Raw genomic sequence first — 24,501 nt, 5'->3', positions numbered from 1 at the left:
TGTTCAAGTGCAGATATTATGAAACATTTTTACCTTCATAGTGGCAGTCACTGCGGTGAAGAACTGGAGCACAGGGACACAGGAATATGCAGCTGTGATTGAAATAATAATAAAACATTTGACCAGTTTTCCAAATATGGTTGTAGCCAATCAGAGTGAAGTCATCTTGGCAGAGCTGCATATCATTACCGCAACGAACCCTTTTACTGAGGAGGGACATTTGGCCTGACAAAATAAAATGCTTTTTTTTAAATACATTCTTGGGAGCATTTACACATGCAGCAATATCAACTACATGAAATGGTTTATACTGTGATGTCATGGCACCTATAAAGGAGCAATAAGTAAAACTGACACCTAGTGTTGCAAATCAGAAAAACAAATACACAAAACCGCAAAGAACAGACTCAGACTCAGATCTTTTACAAAGATAAAATACCTAATGATGCACTCTGTTTTGGGAACCCTGAGGACTCTCATATGATTGACTCAGGAACCAGGAAGTAAACACAGGCTACATTCTGAAGCAAAGTAGTTCCAGACCGTACCTCTATGTTTGAAAGGAGAAAAACTTGACTAAGACATTGTTGATGGAGGACCAATTGTTTATAGGGAATGTTACTTCCATCCTAGGTGACAAGTGACAATGATTTTGGTTAATGTTGCAGTAACTTTATTACTTATTACTCCTTTAATTGACCACATTATCATTTAGCACAAAATTATTTGCTGGCGCTATTAATATTAATATTAATATAATCTTTGAAATATTCAAAAGTATCCAAAATATGGACACAATACCATATTGTTGCTTTTATCTACTTTAACAGTACTGTCTAGCCTGTCTTTTTTCATGCTTTGTATTACATTTAGCATAGGAAATATGTTGATAAACTACATGATAAACTGAAACAAGACTGAGGGGCCAGATCAGCCCCACGGTTCTGAAAATTGTGTAGGCAAATGTCTTTGACTTTAAGTTAGTCAAAGTAAGACAGATGTGCTCGTAAAGAACTATTCATACAGAGGTGAATTCAAAGTGTAATACATCAAACACATAAATAACCCATCAGATATTAGCATTAAAAGACCAGACATAATTACAATTAAGAAACACTATAATGATGTAAGCATACAAAACACTATGGTATATCAGTATGTTTTTGCCTCAAAAGCACAATTATTTAACCTTACTTTTTCAGACTGCTGAAAACCTTTCCAGTTGTTTTATAGAGATGGGAACTTATGGACATCAACAAGGAATGGTTTCTCCAATGCAATTCTTCAACAGAGCGTAACTGCACCATTCATTAGTTGTTTCTTGTTATTTCTACCATTATCAATTAAATAATTTTTAAACACTGTTGCACTGTTCTAACATAAAGCAAGTGTCACAGTGATGGAAGCTTGTTGATGTATCTTAAGTGTTTCTGTTTTCACTGAGAAATATGTTTCTTGCCATAAACTTGACTTTTTGAATTTAATGATTTGATAACTGAGTTATATTAGCTTTTTACACTCTAGAGAAGAATGGTTAATTTATCAAAGGGATGGGATTTACACCCAGGATAAATCCCTGACTAGTTAAAGTGGGCATGCTATGGATGCAGGAGAGGACTAATTCAATTCTATTTATAGAGTGCCAACTCACAACATGTCATGTCAAGGAACTTAACAAAGTCAAATTCAATCAAATCATACAGATTGATCAAAAGTTTCTTATCTCAGGACACCCAGAAGATTGCATCAAGTCTTGAAAAGCAGCATTCACTCATGAAAGAGCATAGAGCCGCAGAGGACAGTCTGCATTCCTGATGGCATTGCAGCAATCCCTCATACTAAGCATGCATGAAGCGACAGTGGAGAGGAAAAACTCCCCTTTATCAGGAAGGAAAATCTACAGCAGAACCAGGCTCAGCGTGAACGGTGATCTGCCTTGACTGACTGGAGGTTAGAGAAGACAGAGCAGAGACACAAAAAGCACAGAAGCACACATTGATCCAGGAATCCTCTCTATGTTATATGGTAATGGGAGATGATCTGCCTCCCCTGGATGGTGTTACAGCTAACATAACTCCCAGACCAGGTATACCTACTGAAGAGAAAAAATATAGAGACAGAACAAAAAGTTAAAAGTCGAAATAACAACAAACAATGCAAATTGTAGAACACTAGGAGAATTCACCACAATGGGAAAAATAGGCCCTGATATCCTCCAGCAGCCTAAGCCTATTGAAGCATAACTATAGAGATATGTTAGGATAACCTACACTACTCTAACTATAAGCTTCATCAAAAAGGAAAGTGTTAAGCCTAGTCTACAGGGCTTAACACTTCTCAGTCTCCTCTCCAGTGGAGAGGAGGCTGAGAAGAGCCTGATAACTGAAGGATCTACCTCCCATTCTATGCAAAGTGTTCTGTTAGGACCATATGAGGTAATTGAATCTTTGATATATGATGAAGCTTGATTATTAAGGGCTTTATATGTTAGAAGGACAATTTTAAGTTATATTCTTGGGTTAACAGGAACTGCATTTTGTGGACTTCCTGATAGGAAAGAATTAATATAGAATGTTTCAAAATTGGCAATATTCTGGAGGTCATAAAGGAAACCCTGGAAACCCGTTTAATATGGGATTTAAATGACACCAGAGCTGTTTCTGTGCTATAATGAGCTCTGAAGGCTGACATAAACTCTTTATATTGGCCATTACTTTGTAAATGTTCACATACTTGATTAGCAACTTTTAGATAAGAAAATAAGATTAGATCTCCGTCCGTCCGTCCGTCTTCTTCCGCTTATCCGGTGTCGGGTCGCAGGGGTAGCAGCTTCAGTAGGGAGGCCCAGACGTCCCTCTCCCCGGCCACTTGGGCCAGCTCCTCCGGAGGAATCCCAAGGCGTTCCCAGGCCAGCCGGGAGACATAATCCCTCCAGCGTGTCCTGGGTCTTCCCCTGGGCCTCCTCCCGGTGGGACGTGCCCGGAACACCTCACCAGGGAGGCGTCCAGGAGGCATCCTGACCAGATGCCCGAGCCACCTCAACTGGCTCCTCTCGACGTGGAGGAGCAGTGTCTCTACTCTGATCCTCCCCGGATGACTGAGCTCCTCACCCTATCTCTAAGGGAGAGCCCAGACACACTACAGAGAAAACTCATTTCAGCCGCTTGTATCCGGGATCTCGTTCTTTCGGTCACGACCCAAAGCTCATGACCATAGATGAGGGTAGGAACGTAGATCGACCGGTAAATCAAGAGCTTCGCCTTTTGGCTCAGCTTTCTCTTCACCACAACGGATCGGTGCAGCGCCCGCTTCACAGCAGACGCTGCACCAATCCGCCTGTCGATCTCCCGCTCCATCTTCCCCTCATTGGTGAACAAGACCCCAAGATACTTGAACTTCTCCACTAGGGGCAGCACATCCTCCCCCAACCCGGAGAAGGCACTCTACCCTTTTCCGGTTCAAGACCATGGTCTCGGATTTGGAGGCACTGATTTTCATCCCGGCCGCTTCGCACTCGGCTGCGAACCGCTCCAGCGAGAGCTGTAGATCACGCCCTGATGAAGCCAATAGGACCACGTCATCCACGAATAGCAAAGACGCAATCCTAAGGCCACCAAAACGGATCCCCTCAACACCTTGGCTGCGCCTAGAAATTCTCTCCATAAAAGTTATGAACAGAATCGGTGGCAAAGGGCAAACTTGGCGGAGTCCAACTCTCACTGGAAACGAGTCCGAGATACTGCCGGCAATGCGGACCAGACTCTGACACCGGTCGTACAGAGACCTGACAGCCCTTATTAAAGGGTCCGGTACTCCATACTCCCGGAGTACCCCCGACAGGATCCCCCGGGGGACACGGTCGAATGCCTTCTCCAGATCCACAAAGCACATGTAGACTGGTTGGGCAAACTCCCATGCCCCCTCGGCTCTTCTTAGCAGCACGACATGGCTTAAAGTACCAGCCTTTCTCACCAAGCCATTTCTGTACATCTCTAAGATTAGATCTAGATCTGTAATTTATTAAGCCATCTTGATTAAGAGAGGGTTCCTTAAGTAAACATTTAATAACAGCTACAGTGGTACATATACATTTACTAAGGATAGATACATCACATTTAAAATGTGGGGATTAATTAAAGGGAATACTTCCTTGGTTGGGATCGGGTCTAACATACAAATTGAAGGCTTTGATAAAGTTAAAATTTTAGATAACTCAGAAAGCATAAAGCAGAGCAGGAATATATATATATATATACATATATATATATATATATATATGATTGTTACAGGAATTGTGAGATCCCTGTAGAAAATGAAAACCCATGGATAACTAATAGGAAAAAAAGAGGGATGTAGCAGGATTTTTTAGTTTGAACAAGATATGGAAACGGGGGGAGATTTCTGACTTCTGCCTCATTATAGGCAAAACGTGACCACAGACCGAGCTGGAAAGCAGATGGAATTGCAAGACTTTGTTATCAATAGATGATCATCAACATGTTTTAAATAGCCAGCATGTATAATGACAGCAGCTTTGGTCTAAAATGGGTTTTATTTAATCATAAAAAAGGCAAGACTTTGAGACTTTTGAGCCACCTATAAACTAGAATGCTGTGTGAATTCATGAATTTCCCCAATGTGGGATAATAAAGGCTATTTATATAAAATTTAATTTTTTTGCATGATATTTGCATAGGCAAATATGTTGATTTTAAAGACTTTTTTTTACCATTTTACCTATTAAAGCATGCATGCATTTATTTCTAAACACCTTACGTCACTTTGGCAGGAGTGCTTTGGGTTTCTGGTTGAGGAGTGAGTCACTGTTAAAACAGCCTCATTGTCAACTTGACAATTTCAGTTAAGACACGGTGCACATTTATAGACACCAACATGAGTCATTCAGCTGCCGAGAATGGCTCAAGCAGACTTGACAAACTATCAAACAACAGTAGGGTGAGGGGTATGTGAAGTAACGAGAGGATGAAACAGTTAGTTATAACTTGTGAATGACCGACTGTAGTGTAAAGTGCTTTGGGATCGTCGGACTAGTTAAAGTGCTATACAAGTACAAGCCATTTACCATTTGTGCCCATTAACATGATTGCAATATTTCTTTGCTACTCCATATGCATGTCACTGTAAAAACTGGCTATGCCATGGGACAATAAATTACAATAACAGCTAAAAGGTATAGTGTGATTTTAAATCTCTCAATTTTTGTATTGTTCACACCTTGTATTAAGTCTTTGATCTAATTGCAATGTGAGAGATTCATGTACGAATGTTTATATGCAGCAAATTGTGAGTGGAGTTTTGCTAGCCAGTCTATATTCAAATAAACATACAGTTTAAATCACAAAGTCTACTGCTAGTTAAAAAAAAAAAATTTTGCCCACACTCATAATAGCAATAATAGCAATAATATCACTTTCAGCCTTTAGATGGGGGATGTGGCTTTTTACGGTGTCTTTAGGTACATTCTAAAAAGTTAGATCGTTTTGAAAAAAGTTAAACATTTTTTTATAAGTAAAACTCAGATATTAAATTGATTCATTACATGGACTGAAATATTTCTTGTAATTTTATAAATATTGCTTAAACCATAATAAAAAAATCTAAAATTCAGAGTGTCAGAAAATTTGATTATTCAAGATCAAGAAAAATATTTTAAACAGAAATGTCACGCTTCTAAAAAGGATGTTCATTTCAATACACTCATTTTTTGGGTGGAGCTTCTTTTGCATGAATTACTGCATCAGTGCAGCATGGCGGTAATCAGCTTGTGGTTTTGCTTATTTTCCTCTTGACATTCCCCCATTGATTACCAACAGGGTTCAGGTTGCTGGCCAATCAAACTCACTAGCACAATGGTCACGGAACCAGCTTTTGAAACCTTTTGCAGTGTGGGTCGATACCAAGTCCTGTGGGAAAGTGAAATCAGCATCTTCATAAAGGTTGCCAGTTAAAGGAAGCATTATGTGCTCTAAAAGGTCCTGATACAGTGGTTTGTGAGTGTAGTCTTCGGAAAATCCAGTGAATGACATGGCACTTCAAATCATACCTTGCAATGGAAACTTCACACCAGACTTAAAGCAACATTGATTCTGTGCCACTACTCTTCCTACAGACACTGGGATCTTGATTTCCAAAAGAAATGCAAACATTGCTTTCATCTGGAAGGACCACTGAGTTGAGCAAGTGCTGCGTCAGCGCCAGACCCTAATGGAGTTCCATACAGACTCTACAAAAATACACCAGGTGTCCTTCAATTTCTCTGGAAGCTGATGAAGATTGTATGGAAAATGAAGGAGATTCCAACATCCTGGTGGAGAGCTGGAGGAATCCTTATCCCCAAGGAAAAGGGCTCCCCAGAAATCAACCAGTTCCACCAGATCAGCCTTCTTAATGTCGAGGGGAAAATCTTTTTCAGCATGGTTGCTCATCAGTTAGCAAGTTACCTGCAAAGAAACCACCTGATTGACACATCAATCCAGAAAGCAGGCATCTCAGGCTTCTAAGGATGTGTGGAGCACGTCAGCATAATCTGGCATCAAATCCAGCTCGCTAGGAAGGAGGGGACAGGTCTCCACGTAGTATTCCTGGACCTTGCAAACGCTTTTGGTTCAGTCCCTCACGACCTCCTGTGGACAGCCTTTGATTACTTCAGAGTCCCATCAGCCCTTTCAGCCCTGGTCAAGGCCTACTTCCAGGACGTCCAGCTCTGTGTGACAACAGCAGAGTACACCACAACATGGCAAAATCTGGAAGTGGGAATCATGGCCGGTTGCACCATCTCCCCCCTGGCATTCACCCTGGCCATGGAGGTCATAATACGGGCATCTTGATGGGTGGTAGGCAGACAGCGAATAAGACCTGGGCTGAGGCTGCCCCCAGTCAGGGCTTACATGGATAACCTCACCACACTTACTGTGACCAAGGCTTGCACAGTACGGCTACTGGGAAAACTCCAAGAGAACATCGAGCGGGCTCACATGAAGATCAAGCCAAGCAAGTCCAGAAGCATCTCCATCGTCAAGGGGAGGCTGTCAGACCACTGCTTCCACATTGGTGATGAACCCATTCCAACGGTCACCAAGAAGCCTGTGAAGAGCCTAGGGCGATGGTATGATGCCTCCCTCAAAGACAAATGGCAAGTAGAGCAGCTCAGGAAGGACATAGCCAGTGCCCTAGAGAACCTTGCTTCCTGGAAAACTCAAGCTTTGGTGTATGCAGTATGGACTCCTGCCACGTCTCCTCTGGCCACTAAGCCTCTGCGAGGTTCCACTCTCAAAGGTGGAAAAACTGGAGAGGCTGGTCAACGCCTATGCCAGGAAGTAACTTGGTTTTCCCAGGTGCCTCAATAGCATTGGGCTTTTTGGCAGAGGAATGCTGGAACTTCCCATCACTAGCCTGGCAGAGTAGTACAAGTGTGCCAAGGTTAGACTGGAAATGATGCTCCAAGACTCCAGGGACCCACTTGTGTCCCAAGCAGCACCCATTTTGGCCACTGGGAGGAAGTGGACATCGTGGGACATAATCAGGAGGGGAGGAGTGGTCTTGGCCTTGGCACTCGCAGACCAACTTGGAACAAGGCCAATCCAGCTCAGAAGCGCAAACTGGTGGTCCAAGAGGTACGGCAGGAAGAGGAAGCAGCAAGGCGCACACAAGCCGTGGCACAAGCGAAGCAAGGGCAGTGGATGGCATGGGAAGGAGTTAAGAAAACAAAGCTCTCCTGGAAAGATCTATAGGAGATGGAGGCACTCAGGGCAAGCTTTACCATCAAGGCCTCTTAAGATGTTTTACCGTCACCTGCAAACCTAAGCCAATGGTATGGAGACGACCCCACATGCTCCTTGTGCCCAAGCCCAGCTACACTAAAGCACATCTTAGTGGGATGCAAGACCAGCCTTACCCAAGGTCGCTACACCTGGCGACACAACCAGGTGCTCAGAAGTCTTGCAGCAGTGCTGGAATGCCAGCGGAAGAGTGCAAATGCGCTCCCCCACCTCCATCCCACTAGCAGCCAACACTTTTTGTTCAAGAGGGTCAAGCCAGCTTCACCATCATCAGTAGGGCGGAAATTGAGCAGCTGGGCAGAGCACAGGACTGGAAAATGCTGGCAGACCTGGACAAAAAGCTGTGCTTTCCATTGGAAATTGCATCCACCAACCTGCGTCCAGACCTCGTTCTGTGGTGTTCCTCACTCAAGCTGGTGTACATCATTGAGCTCACAGTACCCTGGAAGGGTGCCATAGAGGAAGCCTTTGAGCTGAAGAAGCTGAGATACACCAATCTTGCAGCAGAAGCCCAACAACAAGGATGGAACGTGAAGGTACGCCCGGTGGAAGTAGGCTGCATCTAGGCTATTCAGGGAGATGGGGGTGCGAGGGGAGGCCCGCAGGCAGGCAATCTAGGACCTCTCCAAGGCCGCTGAAAAGGGGAGCCAGTGGCTGTGGACCAAGAGGAAGGACCTGGCCTGGGACTCAAATATGTGATGGTTGATGGGAGTGAACCTGGGACGCTAGGATTCACTGCTGAACCCTCCGGAGGTGTCGTGGGCCTATCAGCGAAACACCCAAGAAGGAGGGTGCCCTCTTGAGAACCCAAGGGATGCCATCACCCACTTGATGGCCACAGTGTCTCATCGGTGCCTTAGGTATCTATTGGGATAACAACATCTTGTCCTACTCAACAGATCTGGTTCTATTCATCCTTTGCCCATTTAAGGCGCTTCTGATGTTGTCTTTGTTTCAGGAGTGGCTTGACACAATGAATGCAGCATTTGTAGTACGAGTCAAATTTGACTGTGCTTAGTGCCAAGTTTTAACTCCTAAAATCTTAGTTTATGTTTTTGCCTTGAAAAAAGTTGAGTCAAAGAAGTTCATGGGTAACCAGACCAGTAAAAGCTGCCTGCTTTTAATAAAATAAAATAAAAACAAAACAAAAAAGGCAAAGGTCCTGTGGAGGTTTGAATTGTACAAATCTCCGAGGAGACCTGTATAAACTGTTTCCCTTTTAAAAACTTTGTCCACGATGATAGAATTATTCTTACTATTTTCTACATATTTTATGTTATTTACTATGTTCATTGCATTTATCATATATATTTACTTTTTACTACTAAGAAGTTTTAAGGTTTAAGATCTCTCTCTTATCGTTGCAGAAGGCCTGCAGAAAGCAGAGAAATATGTTGTGACTATAATAAGTGTTTTTATTCAGCCATATGGACTGCTTACGCATAACTGTACTGTGTGAACTGTTTGGTTTTATCTCGAAGGTCACAGTTGTTTTGCTTATTCCTACCCCTTAGCTTGACAATGGAACAGGGATTCCTTTTTCTAATAAAGAGAGAGGAGGCGAAGGATTTACTTCAGATCAAATTTGGAGATCTGTAAAAAGCATCTCCATTTAATCTCCTTTGATTTTTGAAAACTAACTTCATTGTTGTCTCTCCTTCTTGTGTTGTTAATGAATGTTTTAGGTGTTTGAACCTGACATTTAATTGGTCCTTCAAGCCGGAGCCCAACATACAGGAGGATTTCCTGTGGGTGAGGTAAACTGGGTAATAAGACAGTGGTCACTGCATTCAGATCCTTTTTCAAGGGCCTAGTCCATCTCGCCTCCGGGTTTCTGACTGTTGACGGGAAGTCTGAGGGAGGATTGACAGCAGTGGTGAGTGGAGTTTATTTAAAGGTATGAGTGAGTGACTGAGGGGTATTGCGCATAGATGGGACAACGAAGTCCGAGAAAGTCCATGATAACAAACCCTATCATCCTTGGCACTGATAGGCATGCAAAGTGGTAACAGAGCCCCAAAGGTCTGTGAAGCAATCAAAAGGGTGACAGAGCCCAAAAAGTCTGTAGAAAAAAAAAACAGGATAACAGCGTCAATATAAAGGGCCATGTAATTCGAGGGAGGGCGGCGGAGTCCTACAAAATTAAAGTCTGCAGTGTGTTTTTGTGTGTATGACTGGAAAATTAAATACCACTAGGTATTTTGTTTTCATTTAAAAACAGTGGGATTGTAAGTAACACGCCTTTGTGGAGGTCTAGCAAGAATTCTCCACTCGAAAGAGTTGAAGTGAGAATTACCACAACAGGTATTTTTATTGTTACCCCACGGTGTAAATATCCCAGCCTATATAACACCCTATGTGTTACAGGACTGGACCAAATTTATAAAAATGGGAAAGGGACAAAGTAAAACGTTGAAACAGTTCCAGAGTAAAGACTGGAAATTCATTAAACAGCAGGACCCTGATAAAAAAAAACATTTAGCTACATGGGTAAAATAATATAATGCAGGTTTAAGGGGTTATTTAACAAACGAAAAATAGCTAAAATTCCAGGAAGCTATTATTAACAAATGAAGAGATTTAAAAGGGGATCCTAGAGAAACAATTTGGGAGTTTCTGAAAACTCCCAAAGACAAGGAGGTTCCATAGAGAAAAAAAAGTGTCGTAGAAGACTCTCAAGCTGTCTGTCTGATATGTTGTCTTTGTCATATCTTGTCCAACATATTGTCTTGAATCCTGGCTCTGAAAAGTGTGTGTGTGTGTGTGTGTGTGTGTGTGTGTGTGTGTGTGTGTGTGTGTGTGTGTGTGTGTGTGTGTGTGTGTGTGTGTGTGTGTGTGTGTGTGTAAATCTGCACATATGTGTGTGCCTATGTATGTGCGAATGTGTGGCTTAGAATAGCGCCTAGGTGGAGAGATTTACAATGGAAAAGAACTGTGTGGAGTTGATCTTCGTGGAGGGAGCATTTGATCAGGATAGGTTAGGGCTTACCCTGAAACTAAATAAGATTGTGCAGCATGGAAATCAGTGGGAGGACAGATTGATGTATTTGTGGCTTTTGTCGTGCAGGAAAGCGTTCTGAGTGCAAACAACAGTTGGTCAAGGCAGTAACATTAGAGAAAAAACAGATGTATTACGGAGAGATTTGGTTAAATGTTTAGTAAAACACTATGTTAAAGACAGGTTAGAAGTTGGGAAAAGTTGCTGGATTTTTGGCAGAGAATTAAACATTTGTTTGAGACATAAGAAGAAAAAAAAACAGAACTGCACCGCAGGATGTACATTTTAAACACGCCCTCTCCGGACTTTATCCATTCCTGGATGCAATGGGCAGAGCGTTAACGGTTCCTGGTGACACCCCCAGGAACAACACATTATTACAAACACCCACCAACAATGCGTGTCATCTGTTACTCCATCTACAGCGCCAACCTCGCTGAAAACAGCTGAGGATTGGTCACTGGTAGTATGTATGTCCCGCCTGCTGCTCAGTGCGCTGCCCAACTCTCCAGGGGCAGACTTTCTGCCTCTGCATTTGACAAACTAAGGGACCGCTCAGGATTACATGTGTATGGGAGAGAGTAAAAAATAAATGAACAATACAACTTGTGATTTTATCAAACGTAAAATGTATTAATGTATATGTAAATGCTTAATACCATGTATATCTTTGTTTAGGAGTTAAAAATATTTCAGCATGAAATATTTGTTTATTTACACATTTGTTTATACATTGTGTAAACATCAGGGCATTATGATTTGTGATTTAGCTCATTATTGGCTAGAGTTTATCATTTTATGACACCAGGATGTTGTCATTACAAGTCTGAAAAGTGCCTGAAAAAGAAAAGAATATTTTTTGTACAAACATAGTTTTAACTAGTGTAATTTATTGCAAAATTGCATATTAAAATTCCCAAATGAGCTTTTATACTTTCAGAAATAAAAAGATAAAATATTCGATTAAAACTTTTAACACTAGAAGTCCTAGAGATAGGAGAATTTTCGTCAGCCCCCAGTCCCCCCGACAGTACTTCACAACTCATGAATCCCTTTTCAGATGTAAATGCCCCATTAGCGCTGTCGTTGGAGAACCATTCCACCCACTTTCAGTTTCGGTTTCACCTTAAGCCTCGCTGTTGACCAGTGTTTTACCTGAGAGCAGGGGGGGACATCATATTTGTAATTAAATATAGCTAGGTCTACGTCATCAGTGTCGCCAACACCGGAATGATTTTCAGACAGCGGAGCCACCGGAAACGCAATAATATTTATACAATAATGACCAACTGCCCTATCTACTAGGGGCCAAATATAACTCCAGTCGCGCACACACACATACGCGCGTGGAAATATATATATATATATATATATATATATATATATATATATATATATATATATATATATATATATATATACACATACATACATACATACATACATACTGGAGGGCCAACTGAGTTTGCAAGACGGAAAACTACAAGTCGCCTCCAAAGCTTCCTCTGTTTGGTGAATAACGGTGTGCTGATGACCATCAGAGACTGCACACTCCAGCAGGGTCGCATAAAAGAACATGGCTGGAAAATGAGTGTGTATGAGCTGATGGCTTTCATTGCGGTTCTGTTTATAAAAGGCAGCACAGGGGAGTGTTGGCACCATGCAGGATTTGTGGTCCAAAGAAGTTGGGAATTCATACATCAAAGCCACAATGCCTCGAAACCGGTTTCAAGATATAATGAACAGGGGCGGATTTAGGAAATTTGGGGCCCTAGGCAAAGAAAGGCATGGGGCCCTCTGAATTGTGAAGACAACACATAAAACAGACCCATTATACAGATTCAGAAATTTTAATACAATAGACTTACATTATTTTTTTTACCTTTTGTCCCTCTCTTATTCCTTTTCTTGTTGTTTTCATCTATGTTTTCTTTTGTCCCTTTTTCTAGTAGACAAGCCATGATCTGCTTATCTGTTCTTCATTTTTCATTTAAATGAAATAATAGCTGGAAGTAAATCTGCGCCCATCTCCATTTCTTGGCAAGATCCTGTTCTTCACCTGGAGAGGTCCTCTCAATACTATTGAGCAGCGTGCATGATCAGACAGCTGATTGGTCAGAGCTGGGTCATCTTCAGGAAGTACACTGTGCGGACTGCTTACCAGCAGAGTGGATGATGCTAGACTCTCTCAGTCTGGTGGAACAACATCATTATCAATGCCTGGCTGGCGAATTAGGGCCTCCAGGAACTTGGGGGCCCTAGGCAACTGCCTAGTTTCGCCTAATGGTAAATCCGCCCCTGATAATGAAATATCTGCGCTTCGACAACAAAGACACTCATTTGGAATGTATGAAAATGGACAAATTTGCTGCTATTTCAAACATCTGGCAACAGTTTGTACAGAACTGTGTGTGTCCTACAGTCCAGGGCAACATATTACTGTTGATGAGCAGTTATTTCCATCAAAGGTTCGTTGTCCCTTTCTGCAATACATTGCATCCAAGTCTGATAAATTTGGAATTAAGTTTTGGATTGCAGTGAATCTGGACACAAAATACATGTGTAATGCTATCCTCTATTTGGGAAAAGATCCCTCCCACCCCACAGGAGAAAGGCTGTCTGAGAACGTGGTTGTGAAACTGATGGAGCCATTTATGGACCAGGGCAGGACTGTAACTAGGGACAATTTGATGAACTTCGTTACAGGTTTATGCAGGAAAACACGATACAAGAAGAAAAGATGCATCGTGAGATGAAGAGACGTTCTCATGGTAAAAAAAAACAGTGCCAGGTGCGCAATCTCTGCAACAGGAACCACAGCACTGAGCGTTACCTGTCGCAAATGCAGCAAGGACTCACCTTGGGTTTGTGGAAACTGGTAAATGGGACAATTGTAGCTTCATATGTAATGCTTTTCCTTGGGTGAAATAAATGTTACTCCAATACTGAAGTCATACTGTTTGTCATTTTCTAAGCTGAAATGTTGAATAACATGAAAAGGCGAGACAAGACAAAATACAATTATTCTCTAAGTTGTTCTTTCTTTTACATAGTGAGCTTTGCAATATAAATGAGTCTGTTGGTGAATGGACAATATAAATAGGCTCTGCCTTGCCTTGTTGGAAAAGCATGGCTATGACCTGTTCTCAGCTCAGGAACTAGGACCCGTCACAGGTTATTTGCATTACCATAGGTACAGCTAGCAAGGTAGAGTGAATACACAAACTTGAAGCGGGGACGGGGGCTTGCAAGAAAACTGAAATTCTCTGGGACTTCTAAGCCTCATTTACACTACTCTTGTTAAACCGATCCGAGTCGAGACCAGTCCAAGCTTGGATGAGTTAACCAAGCCGAGCTTTGTTCTGACAACCTTTTACACATCACGCTATCCCAGTTCCTTGGTTGCTCCTCGCCTCCTAGTGACGATCTGCGGAGTCACTCGGGAAGTTATGGTTGGACAGAGTCGACTTTTGGGACATGGATAAGATAAACAAACGTCTAAAAAGGATTTACAGATGCAGGAAACAACGACAGACACTGAGGTTGATCACACTGCCAAGCAGAATCATCTCTGGAAATCATGTGGCACGGTAGGGAAGCTAGTATTTTTATTAATGTTTGAAATTTGTCTGAATGGAGTGTGAATCGGGACGTGCAGCCAGACACGCCGCAAAAACCGCGGACAGTGAGCTAACTGTAAGGGCATGACGCGGGCTGCTCATGCGCTCTTCGTTATCAGATAACTGGGACAAAAACAAAACAGGCCGAGACCACACCTGGAACTAGTCTGCATTTAGCGCGGTCCGGTAATGTCTAGCTTGGTACAGATCTAATGTTAACTGACTCACTGGCTGTAGTTAACTCACCTTATAAGAGCAAACAATATACTTGCACATCAACTACTACCATACACATAATGTAGTTATACACACTTTATGTAAGTTTATACATGCTCATGCAGCACTACACACAATCACTTGCATTCTTGTCAAGGAGATTTCCAAGTCTGTGCTTTTTTTGAACATGTTTAACACCTTTTCACCTCACATCACCACAACCCATTTCTTGTCCCAAACGGGCTCTATGCACAGCTCCACCTCTTCCTGAACTTCAGCAGCTCCTTTGCTTCTTGCCTTTCATTACTGGACAGACTGATTAATCCAGGTGTGTCTGACCTCAGTAACCAGCCAGACACACCTGGATTAATCAGGAAACAAGAAGCTACTGAAGTTCAGGAAGAAGTGGAGCTGTGCTTATAGCCCATTACTGAAAGAAATTAATCTGCTTCTTTTAGATGCACAGGCCCCTAATGCGGTCAGGTGACAGTAAGAAGCATATATCATCCTTTTAATATGAAACATATATATTATCTCTCCGTTTGACCACTGCTTCTTTTTGATGTTAACACAGAAAAACCTATTTCTCATAGGTATGTAGGCATGAACAGAATAAGTATTTGTTGCACTTTTTTAAAAAGGTGGGGGAACTCTGTCTCCACAGGCTAAATGTTTGTATTTACTGGTTTTTCTTTTCCTCATGTCACTCTCCCCTTAGGAGGCGGCAGAGATCTTTGGGCCCCACAAAACTGGAAAGCCCTGCTAACCACCCTTGACCCCTCCACTCCCACCCCCACCACTTTGCCCCAACCCAGAGGCATAGTTCTAGTTTTCTATTAATAACAGTATTGATGTATTAATTTTATTAATCCTAGGATATACTAAAAGTGTGGAGAGGCACATTCCTGGCTTTTACACTTGATTTTTGTTGTTTAAATATTAATAAATATGTAAAAATAAATGAAACCATTACTGTCTCCGTTTCCTAATTTCATCTTGATGAGATGTATTGATTTTTATCCACGAGCAAGAAATGTCCCCAGATTTGATTTCAGAAATCTGGTCACCTTACATTATATTGTAGATACTCCTAATAATTATGGGTGTTTATTTACATGCATTGAAGTACTTTTGTATACATTGTTGTTGTCATTTTAACAATTATGTCTTATCTTGACTGTTGTGTACACATAAAATATAGAAGTTAAAACTAGCTAGTAGATAAATTAAATGAATAGTGGTTAACCCATGGGTCTTGGTTATTTAATACAGGCCAGGTGAGCCCAGCTGTGGGTCAGTTGATGGCGAGCTATTACCTGGAACAGAACCTGCCCCTATACATCCTCATCCTGTGGGTGTGGTAGGAGGCTGCTGCAGCTTTGCTCAACCCCTCCACTCTCCTTTACACACCTGTCCATGTACTAAGACTTGGATTATGGACTATATGCATCCCACAGATCATAATGCATGGCGGAGGCCTTATGTTATGCACCTAATAACAGTTTCTTTATTATTATTAGGCGCCCGCCTATGCATTGAAAATGCATGGCGGAGGCCTTATGCTATGCACCTAATAAGGGTTTCTTTATTATTATTATAGTACCGTTAATACAGCCCGAACCGTAGGGTCTACCCCCACATACTATATATCGAAATGTTGGTCTCGACGCCGCGATCAGGGCTTTTTGTACTTGACGCCGTTTCGGCTTACGGTTGGAACAAAATTCACAAAAAAACACTTCTTCAACACAAAATTTACCAAAAACCACTTCTTCAACACAGTTGACCTTTCAAAAATGCGCGGCTGAGCATGGCACTGGTGTTGTGGGGGAGTGGGTTAGGTGTTGGGCTGCAAAGCAGAAGATCGTAGGTTCGACTCCAAGCCGTGCCAATTTCAGAGAATTACATTTTCACCCAATATTTAATTTCCCTTTGGCTTTAAAAAACTATTTTTTTCACATTAGCCAGATTAATTTATCCAGCATATATCTTAAATATACCAAATACTACAATAAAACATAATCAAATTCATCAGTAGAAAAAGGAGGAACAAACGTTATTGATTTTAAAGTGATTAATGTCGTGATTAAATTAAAATGGCTGCAGACTTTTATTAAAAATTAAAAGAATTTATGGTTTATTTTCCCTTCACAACTTTAAAAAAAAAATTGGAGGAAGGAATTTCTCTTAAGATGTAACTTTGATCCGGCAAAATTACCGATTAAATTGTCAGACTACCACAGAAGCATTCCAAAAATATGTTAAAAGTTTTCATGTCTTGATTAAGTTACTGGAAAATAACCGTAAATTAACAAAATAAATTTGATTTGTAACAAATGGGGACCACGGGCAGTTTGTTTTGGATGGATTTGCCTTATGATGACGTCATCGGGAAGCGCCCGAGTCGATCTGACCAGCCGAGTTGGAGCCGTTTTACACAGCTGATCATCAACAATTTTTTCGGATTTCCAGAGGACTTCACCATTGACATTCACAGGAGCTATTGCTGAAGCAACAAAGCCCACGTACATGGCCATTGGATGTTCCAACACAACTGGTAAAATTGGAAAAAACATTGCTTATTTCAACTTTCCATGAGCTAACCGGGCTCGTAGCTGGATTGCCATCTTGAAGAGAGCTGGCCAGAGAGAAAACACGTCATATGCAGTGACCATTTCGAAGAAGAATGTTTTGAACATGACATGAGAGCAAGGATTTTCGGTAAGTTATTTTTAAATTTTTAATTTTTACATTAGAATTTGCAGGGATTTTACCGACCAGAGGGGCGGAGGGATACCACATGTGATGTGATATCCCTCCGCCCCAGCATGTGCTGAAAGCTTTTATATTTTAATATTTATAGAATAATTACCACCTGGGGGGGCAAATGTATAACTTAAGTCACTTCAGCGATCTCTCCTCCGCTGTGTGTGTGTGTCTGTCGGCAAATCCGTGCTGCGCGGAGCGCGCCGCGAACACACACACACACACACACACATTGAGCGCGCAGCGAGACAGGTATTAAGCGCAGTGGCGGCTGGTGAAAAAAAATCTTGGTGGGGCTGGCCAATAGATTTCCCTGCCTAACCCACATGCATTCAAATTATAAGTCAGAAAATTACTACAATTCCACAATAAACATTTAATTCCCTTCTCAGATTTAGCATTTTACACATACAGTTAACCATTTACAGCAATTTTAAGTCTTTTTTTTTTAAATGAACAGTATAAGATACAAGATACAGTATAAGATAAAACACTTACACATGACAAAATGTGTGTCTCTCTCTCTTTCTGTATGTGTGTGTGTGTGTGTGTGAGGGAGAAAGAGAGAATAAATGAAATAAACAGTGAAAGGGTTCTTATTTGTACAAGAACTTTGCTCGTCTGTCTTTCTGTGTGGCAAATTTCTCAATGACCCTTGTGTTAAAATCAGGAATGTCCCGTGTCAGTTTTTTCTCTATGGAGAGCATGGCTAGAGCATTAAGCCGATCTTGTGCCATAGTGTTTCTAAGGAAAGTCTTTATCCTGTTTAAAGTAGAGAAGCACCTCTCTGATTCTGATGTTGTCATTGGTGTGGTGATGAGGATATTCAGAAGACGTACAGTTTCTGTGAATGTGTCTTGAAGGTTGTTTTCCATCAAAACCTGATAGAGAGCCAGTGCACCACTGCAACTCTGGAACTCCTTGTTATTATAGATCAGAGACAATTCAGTTTTAAGTCTGGCCTTCTCCAGTGAAGGGTAGGCTTCCACTGTGGTTTCCAGCGCTGAATCTGGGAACTTCCTGCTGTGTTGTTGGAACAAGTCTCCTTTCAACAGAGTGGCACTGACGAGGTGCTTGGTGAAAGAAAACCTCTCCTTGACGTGTCTCATTATGGTCTCACATACCTGCAAATATATAAAAACAGTAAGAATTCACATGTCCAGTTATCATCATTCTGAAGATATAGTATTACATTATGTAATGAACCAATATGGCTTACTGTAATTATTCATGTTGTAATATGACAATATACATATTCCCGGGGTTAAAGAAAAAATAATCAGTTTGACTAAAAAAAAATTTGAGTCAGCCCATATATGCCCAGGACCGTGGACATAAAGCCACATTAGTTACCTCACTTGCTTATTGTGCAAAGTCAAGTTTAACCAAATCTGGTAGTTTTACAATATGCAGTGACAATTCCTGTATCTCTGCCACCTTTCAGCTTCAGAGCCTTGGTGTCATCCTGGACAGCCTCTCCATCCTCTCCTTCACTTTTAACATCATCACCTGGTTAACTTTCATACTTGCAGCATCAAGTTCTTCCTTCACACTTTTGCCAAAATGGTCCACAGTCCACTTTACAGTTTCATCTCCCTTCCCTCCCTGTACCCCAGAAAACCTCCATAAACTGAAACTGGTGCAAAAGACAGCATTACATCATCTTCTTCACACCTGTACATTAACTCCTCTGGCTCCCTGCCACATTCAATATAAATCAATCCTATGAACATACAAGGCCGACCACAGCCTTGGACAATGCAGGACACATAACCAACACTATGATGATGTCATACACTTTAATTTTACACAGATCGCACATTATAATAATCACTCTCTGCTTTGCCTGTTATTGCTCACCAATCAATTCTCACAACTCGTGAGTTTATAAAAAGGAATAGATTAACTTTTTTGAAGTTTAATAAAACGGTTACATTTGAGCCCTGCGACTGGAAACCTGTCCATGATGGACTCTGTGTCCCTGCCTCTCGCTCACTGACTGCTGGAGAGTCACCAGCCCCCCTGTTTGGCAGAGGTTTTTGGGTTGGAGTAAAAAGAGTCCATAGATCCACAGACAGGAGGCTTTCTCAGCTGTTTCTAATACGACTTGCTTCTACAATGTTGCTTAACATCGCGCTCCAAAATAAAAATTAACTACATTAAAGCTCTCTGAGAATCGTATCTGGTCTCCCTCAGATAGAAACCACTCTCCAATCCATGTTGCAGCTGCTGTTTAATTTTTTTTATGTGTTTGACGTAGTTTCCTTAATTATTTGAATCTATATAAATCCTCATCATTTAAATGGTAAATGGACTGAACTTATATAGCGCTTTTCCAGTCATGCTGACCACCCAAAGCGCTGTACACTAGAGCCACATTCACCCAATCGCTCTCATTAACGCGCACACATTTATACACCGAGACGCAGCTCGGTAGGCAACTTGGGGTTAAGTGCCTTGCCCAGGGGCACATCAACATGTGGCAAGGGGAAGCTGGAATCGAACCCTCTGATTGCCAGACGACTACCCAACCCATCAAGCAGCCCTTGCTAATTTGGTTCAGAAAAGTGCAGGTGGAATTTATTTTTATTTATTTTTTACTTTTTCCAAATCTAACCCAGTCAAAGGCAGAACATTGTTTCACATTCCAACCCTTCTTCGTCTTCAAAAAAAAAAAAAAGTGCATCATACTTATTTAGCCTGAGCTATCACGTCACTCTTTTATTTTTACATAAAACCTAATAGTGAATCATACAAAGATCACTATTGATCTTTGTATGATCTTGATCAGTGGTTTATCAGCCACTGGAAGCCAGGGAATAAACGCTGACAGGTGACATGGCCACAGGTGAAAGTAATTAATTAATAAACTGCAGGACCAGCGACAGACACGCTTACAGAGGGAGGTTGTTGTCAGGTGTTCAATCCGCTGAAATTTCTGACCTGCTAGTTCATAACTCTAAATGAAAACTTTGACCACCGCTACTTTCATCTAAGTCATCTGTGGCCAGTTTGAGATGCTCATGCAAAAGTTATAACTGAACGCCGATGAAGCTCAGATTGGCAGGTGTCCACTTTGCAAAGACCCGCCCTACTCTCTGATCGGCTAATGTCCCAGCTCTGCCAGGTTTTATTGGTTGAGAGCAGCTTCAGTTTAAAACCTTGAAAAAAAAGTCTAGACGTAACAATTTTCACTCATTTTTCCAAATGATGGAAATTTGTCGCAGCAACGGAGAACTTTAACCCCTGACATATTCGATCTGGACCACTGCATAAAATGACCAGTATCCTCATGACATTTCAGTTAGGCCTAATGATCTCTTTCAAATCAGACCACAAAGCAAGTGCCTACCTCCAGTGCCAAACGGTGTTGTGTGTCTTCTCCCAATGTTCTCCTTTTCTTTGAGGGTGGCTCCTGAACAGGTCCCCTGTACTCCTCATCATCAGCCAGATTGGGAACAGCATCCCTGATCCAATACAGATGTTTCCATATGTTAGGTTCTGAAAACTGGCTGACTAGGGATATATTTACCTACCCCAAGGCTTACTATACTGGTAATCATACATTTAATCTAAACTTTGCATTGTTTGAATAAGATGACATATAAACATTTAAGGCAATAATTTATGCAGAGAGAATAAATATTTAGGATAGGCTAGGCTACATATTCATGATTTATCTTACCTGATAGCCTGCATGCGATTGATGAACGCCTGGGTGACTCCTGCGATGTATACAGAATCGATGTTCTTTTTCTGCAGCTGGTTGTACAACACGTCTACGTGAGGCATGATCTTGTGGAACAACGAAAGGAAAAAACAGAACGTGTCGTCCTCTAGCATTCTCAAAAAGCCGCCGGCTTCTCTTTTCGTTGGGCCATCAAATGCTTCTCCATTCCGGATAGTCTGAAAACACTTCACCAGCTCATCCTTGTTCTCATATACTGTGTTAACAGCACGACTGTTGAAGTTCAAACGTGTTGATGATGCACTTGGAAGTCGGTGGGCCACCACTTCATCAAGCACAACAGTCCTCTTGCTCGATTTTGTAAAAAAAGAAGCAAATCCCCCCAAGTCGGAAAAGAAATGACTGATTTTAGGGATATGAGAGGTTGCTTGTTGCATAACCAAATTTAATTGATGGGCATAACAGTGAACATAGTGGGCGTGTGCATAGATGTCCTGCACCTTCCGCTGCACTCCTCCCGTGGCACCCCTCATTACCGCAGCTCCATCATAAGCCTGGGCTATCAACTTTTTTTCTTGTCCCTCCGGAAGTATGGTCTGCAGCCTCTCCAATAAAGCACTGGCTATTGCTTCAGCACAGGCGCTGGGTAGCTTGATAAACTCAAAAAAAACGCTCTTGTATATTGTTGCGTTCATCGATGTATCTTAATACCAACACCAACTGACAGTGAGTGGAAATGTCAGTAGTTTCATCTGCTTGGATGGCTAAAAATTGAGCTGACTTTACTTCATCCATGATCCGTTCTCTCAGAACAGCCAGCATACAGTCCAGGAGCTGGTTCTGAACTGTCTTGGAAGTGCCTTTAAAAACGGTTGCATTTTCAAGATGTTCCCTTAAGTCCTGATCAATGGATGCCATCAAGTCGACTAGACCTCTGAAAATTCCCGGATTGTCTGAAAAATCAGTTTCATCATGTCCCCGCATGGCCAGTTCAAAAGCACCACAAAACTTAATACACTCAATGAGCTTTGATAAAATGTGCCGGTTTCGATCTACCTCTTCATTGTGCCTTCTTACCGCAATGCGGTGTCCATCGTCTAGCTGCGCCGCTATGCTAATCTTTCCAACCACGGACAGTTTAACACAGTTTTCCATATGAACTCTTGATCTTTCATGTTTCTTTATACGTTCGGAGAGGTGTTTTAAGTCTGTCTGTCCAGACTGTGTCCACGATAAATCACTCCGGTCATTTTTAAAAAGAATGCAGGGAAAACAGAAAAGGGCATTAGCTGTCCCACAGGCTGTCAGCCACGACTTACGCTGGAACCAACTCCTGCTAAAAGTCCGGTTGTAGGATTTCAATTTTTGCTCGGCTCTCTGCGTTAATTTTATTTCGGGCTTGTCAGGTCCCAGCTCCTTTACATGGATTTTTTCCACCATAGTCCTTCTCGAGAAAGGGTAACTCAATAAAGATCTCACGGAATTCTGTGGAAGCTGCTCTTCAACTTGAACTGTCATCGTCGCCGCCATCTCTACCTCACTGTCACTGTCACTGCCTGACTGACCACTACCGATGTAACGTGACGTCACCTATGTTACTGTTGCTACGCTACGGCTTGGGGCTACTTTTCAAGTAGCCCTACAGCCAGTCATTTTGGCGATGCTGATTGGCCAAATATTTGTTAATAATCCATCGCAACATTGTATGATTGGTTATTTCGCTACACTTGTAGGGCTCCTTGAGTCACAGCCCCACAAGTGTAGAAGAAGAGAAATGATACGTTCTGTCGGTGGAAATGCACTGTTAAATGAGAAACAATTGGTAGAGTCTAGTTGTAGAAGTGTTTTATTAATTCATATTACATGTAGCCGCATACTATTACATAAAAACTGACGTTTATAATACTTTTAAAATATATATATATAATGACGTTTCCCCTCCACATCTAGGGAGGGCAGCGCCCGAGCGCCCCCTATGGGCCAGCCGCCACTGATTAAGCGTTTAAACACATAAACCTACAAATACTGCATAAACTTTACTAAAAAAATGTTGCGTTTCGAAACGGTCGCAAGCGCATGCGCACTGTAGCTCACAGCCGGACTGCTTTTGCTCCGAGTCCGACTAAAGACGTTACAAGATTACGCAGAGCAAGAGGTGGTCCCGACGACAGTCATTCTTCAGGTAAGTTATTATTGCGCTGCTTTAAAACATAGAGGTATTTAAAATAAACAAACAACGCTTGGTCTTGGGGGGAATAAAAGCCAGGCGCCCCGCGGTCTTTATAATATGGTGGTTGGGAGGGGGGGAGACTGCAGTTTAGCATAGTAGCATATGAAGTCTTCTGAATTGAGCGCGTCGGAACCAATCTGAGCGCGCAGCGAGACAGGTATTCAGCGTTTAAACATCACATGCGCGCTCAACTTTCAAACTGTGCTCAAACACTACCCTCGCGCTCGGCTCTGTTTGCTCGTGTGCGCAACCTTCTCTCCTTCCAGGCTAAACGCCAGGTGTGCGCTCGATCGTTTGTTAATCCGTTTGCTTGGTTCTGTCTCACTGATTTCGATTATACACTGGAGTGCGGATTTTGCCGAAAAACTGAAGTCCCTGGCCGCCATCTTTCTACTCCCTACTCTCACAGAATCCCATAGGATTTGGCCGCCATCTTGCTACTCCCTACTCTCTGGTGAGGCTTAGTTGCTAAAGGAGGCCGATCTGACACATGGCCTTTGGTGAGCTTTGGTGACATTAAGTATTGGCACTAGGGTTGGGTATTGTTAGGAACCTCACGATTCGATTCGATTTCGATTATTGCTGTTGCGATTCGATTCGATATTGATTTAAAGTTGTGAAGACACAAATGATTTTATATAATGTTGACATTTTTAAAATATTTATTTTCATACAAACTTCTGTAACATCACATTTCTGAGCAAAGAAACAAACTTGTTAATGCAATGTGCTTAAAGTAGAAAACTGTTCTTAATAAACAATAAAAAATAAAGTGCATGTAAAATAAAATTAGGCATAGCTTATCTCTTGAAAGTCTAATATAAATAAAAATGCATTTCAATAACATCTGTGCATATGTGTGCAGATTTAAACACAAATCATAGGGTTGTATTCAACTGAATTACACTGAATAATTTTAGTGCTTGTAAACATTCTTAGCTTTTCAATATGTAGTGATTAACCTCTAATTTTTAAACATATCTTAAACTGAACTATAGTACTGTAGCCAGAAATAAAGAATTGTACTGTAACAGTACAGTTCTTCATTTCTGGTTACAGACTAAGTAGGCACGTGGAGATTCTTGTTTAGAAAAAGCAGCTGATCCACATGCTCAGGCTTCAGTGCACTTCTCTGGGCTGTGACTATGTCACCTACTGTGGAAAAGATCCTTTCAGCAGGTACA

The 24,501-nt window shown here is 41.7% G+C and overlaps 2 protein-coding genes across 5 annotated transcripts in view; both read right to left on the bottom strand.

The window, feature by feature from the left end:
- prkd1 (protein kinase D1) overlaps positions 1-24,501 on the bottom strand; it is a 247,947-nt gene that overhangs the window by 49,776 nt on the left and 173,670 nt on the right. The window lies entirely within an intron of this gene.
- LOC118566912 lies at positions 17,761-21,363 on the bottom strand. Its single transcript, XM_036150360.1, has 3 exons — positions 21,085-21,363; positions 20,752-20,866; positions 17,761-18,523 (listed from the first exon to the last, which is right to left on the bottom strand). The coding sequence occupies exons 1-3, from the start codon at positions 21,240-21,242 to the stop codon at positions 17,996-17,998; spliced, it is 801 nt and encodes a 266-aa protein (XP_036006253.1). The 5' UTR covers positions 21,243-21,363; the 3' UTR covers positions 17,761-17,995.

The sequence above is a fragment of the Fundulus heteroclitus genome, chromosome 19 (genome assembly GCF_011125445.2).
Source record: "Fundulus heteroclitus isolate FHET01 chromosome 19, MU-UCD_Fhet_4.1, whole genome shotgun sequence".
In the NCBI taxonomy this organism is placed as follows: Eukaryota; Metazoa; Chordata; class Actinopteri; order Cyprinodontiformes; family Fundulidae; genus Fundulus; species Fundulus heteroclitus.
The sequence above is the reverse complement of the archived record's forward strand: the minus strand, read 5'-3'. Positions and strand labels throughout refer to the sequence as shown.

Excerpts from the sequence above, each read along its gene's own strand:
- LOC118566912 (XM_036150360.1), bottom strand. The coding sequence starts at position 21,242 with ATGCTAGAGGACGACACGTTCTGTTTTTTCCTTTCGTTGTTCCACAAG. Across the intron at positions 20,867-21,084 it reads AATCGCATGCAGGCTATCAG|GGATGCTGTTCCCAATCTGG; the intron begins GTAAGATAAATC and ends GTATTGGATCAG. Across the intron at positions 18,524-20,751 it reads AACACCGTTTGGCACTGGAG|GTATGTGAGACCATAATGAG; the intron begins GTAGGCACTTGC and ends ATATATTTGCAG.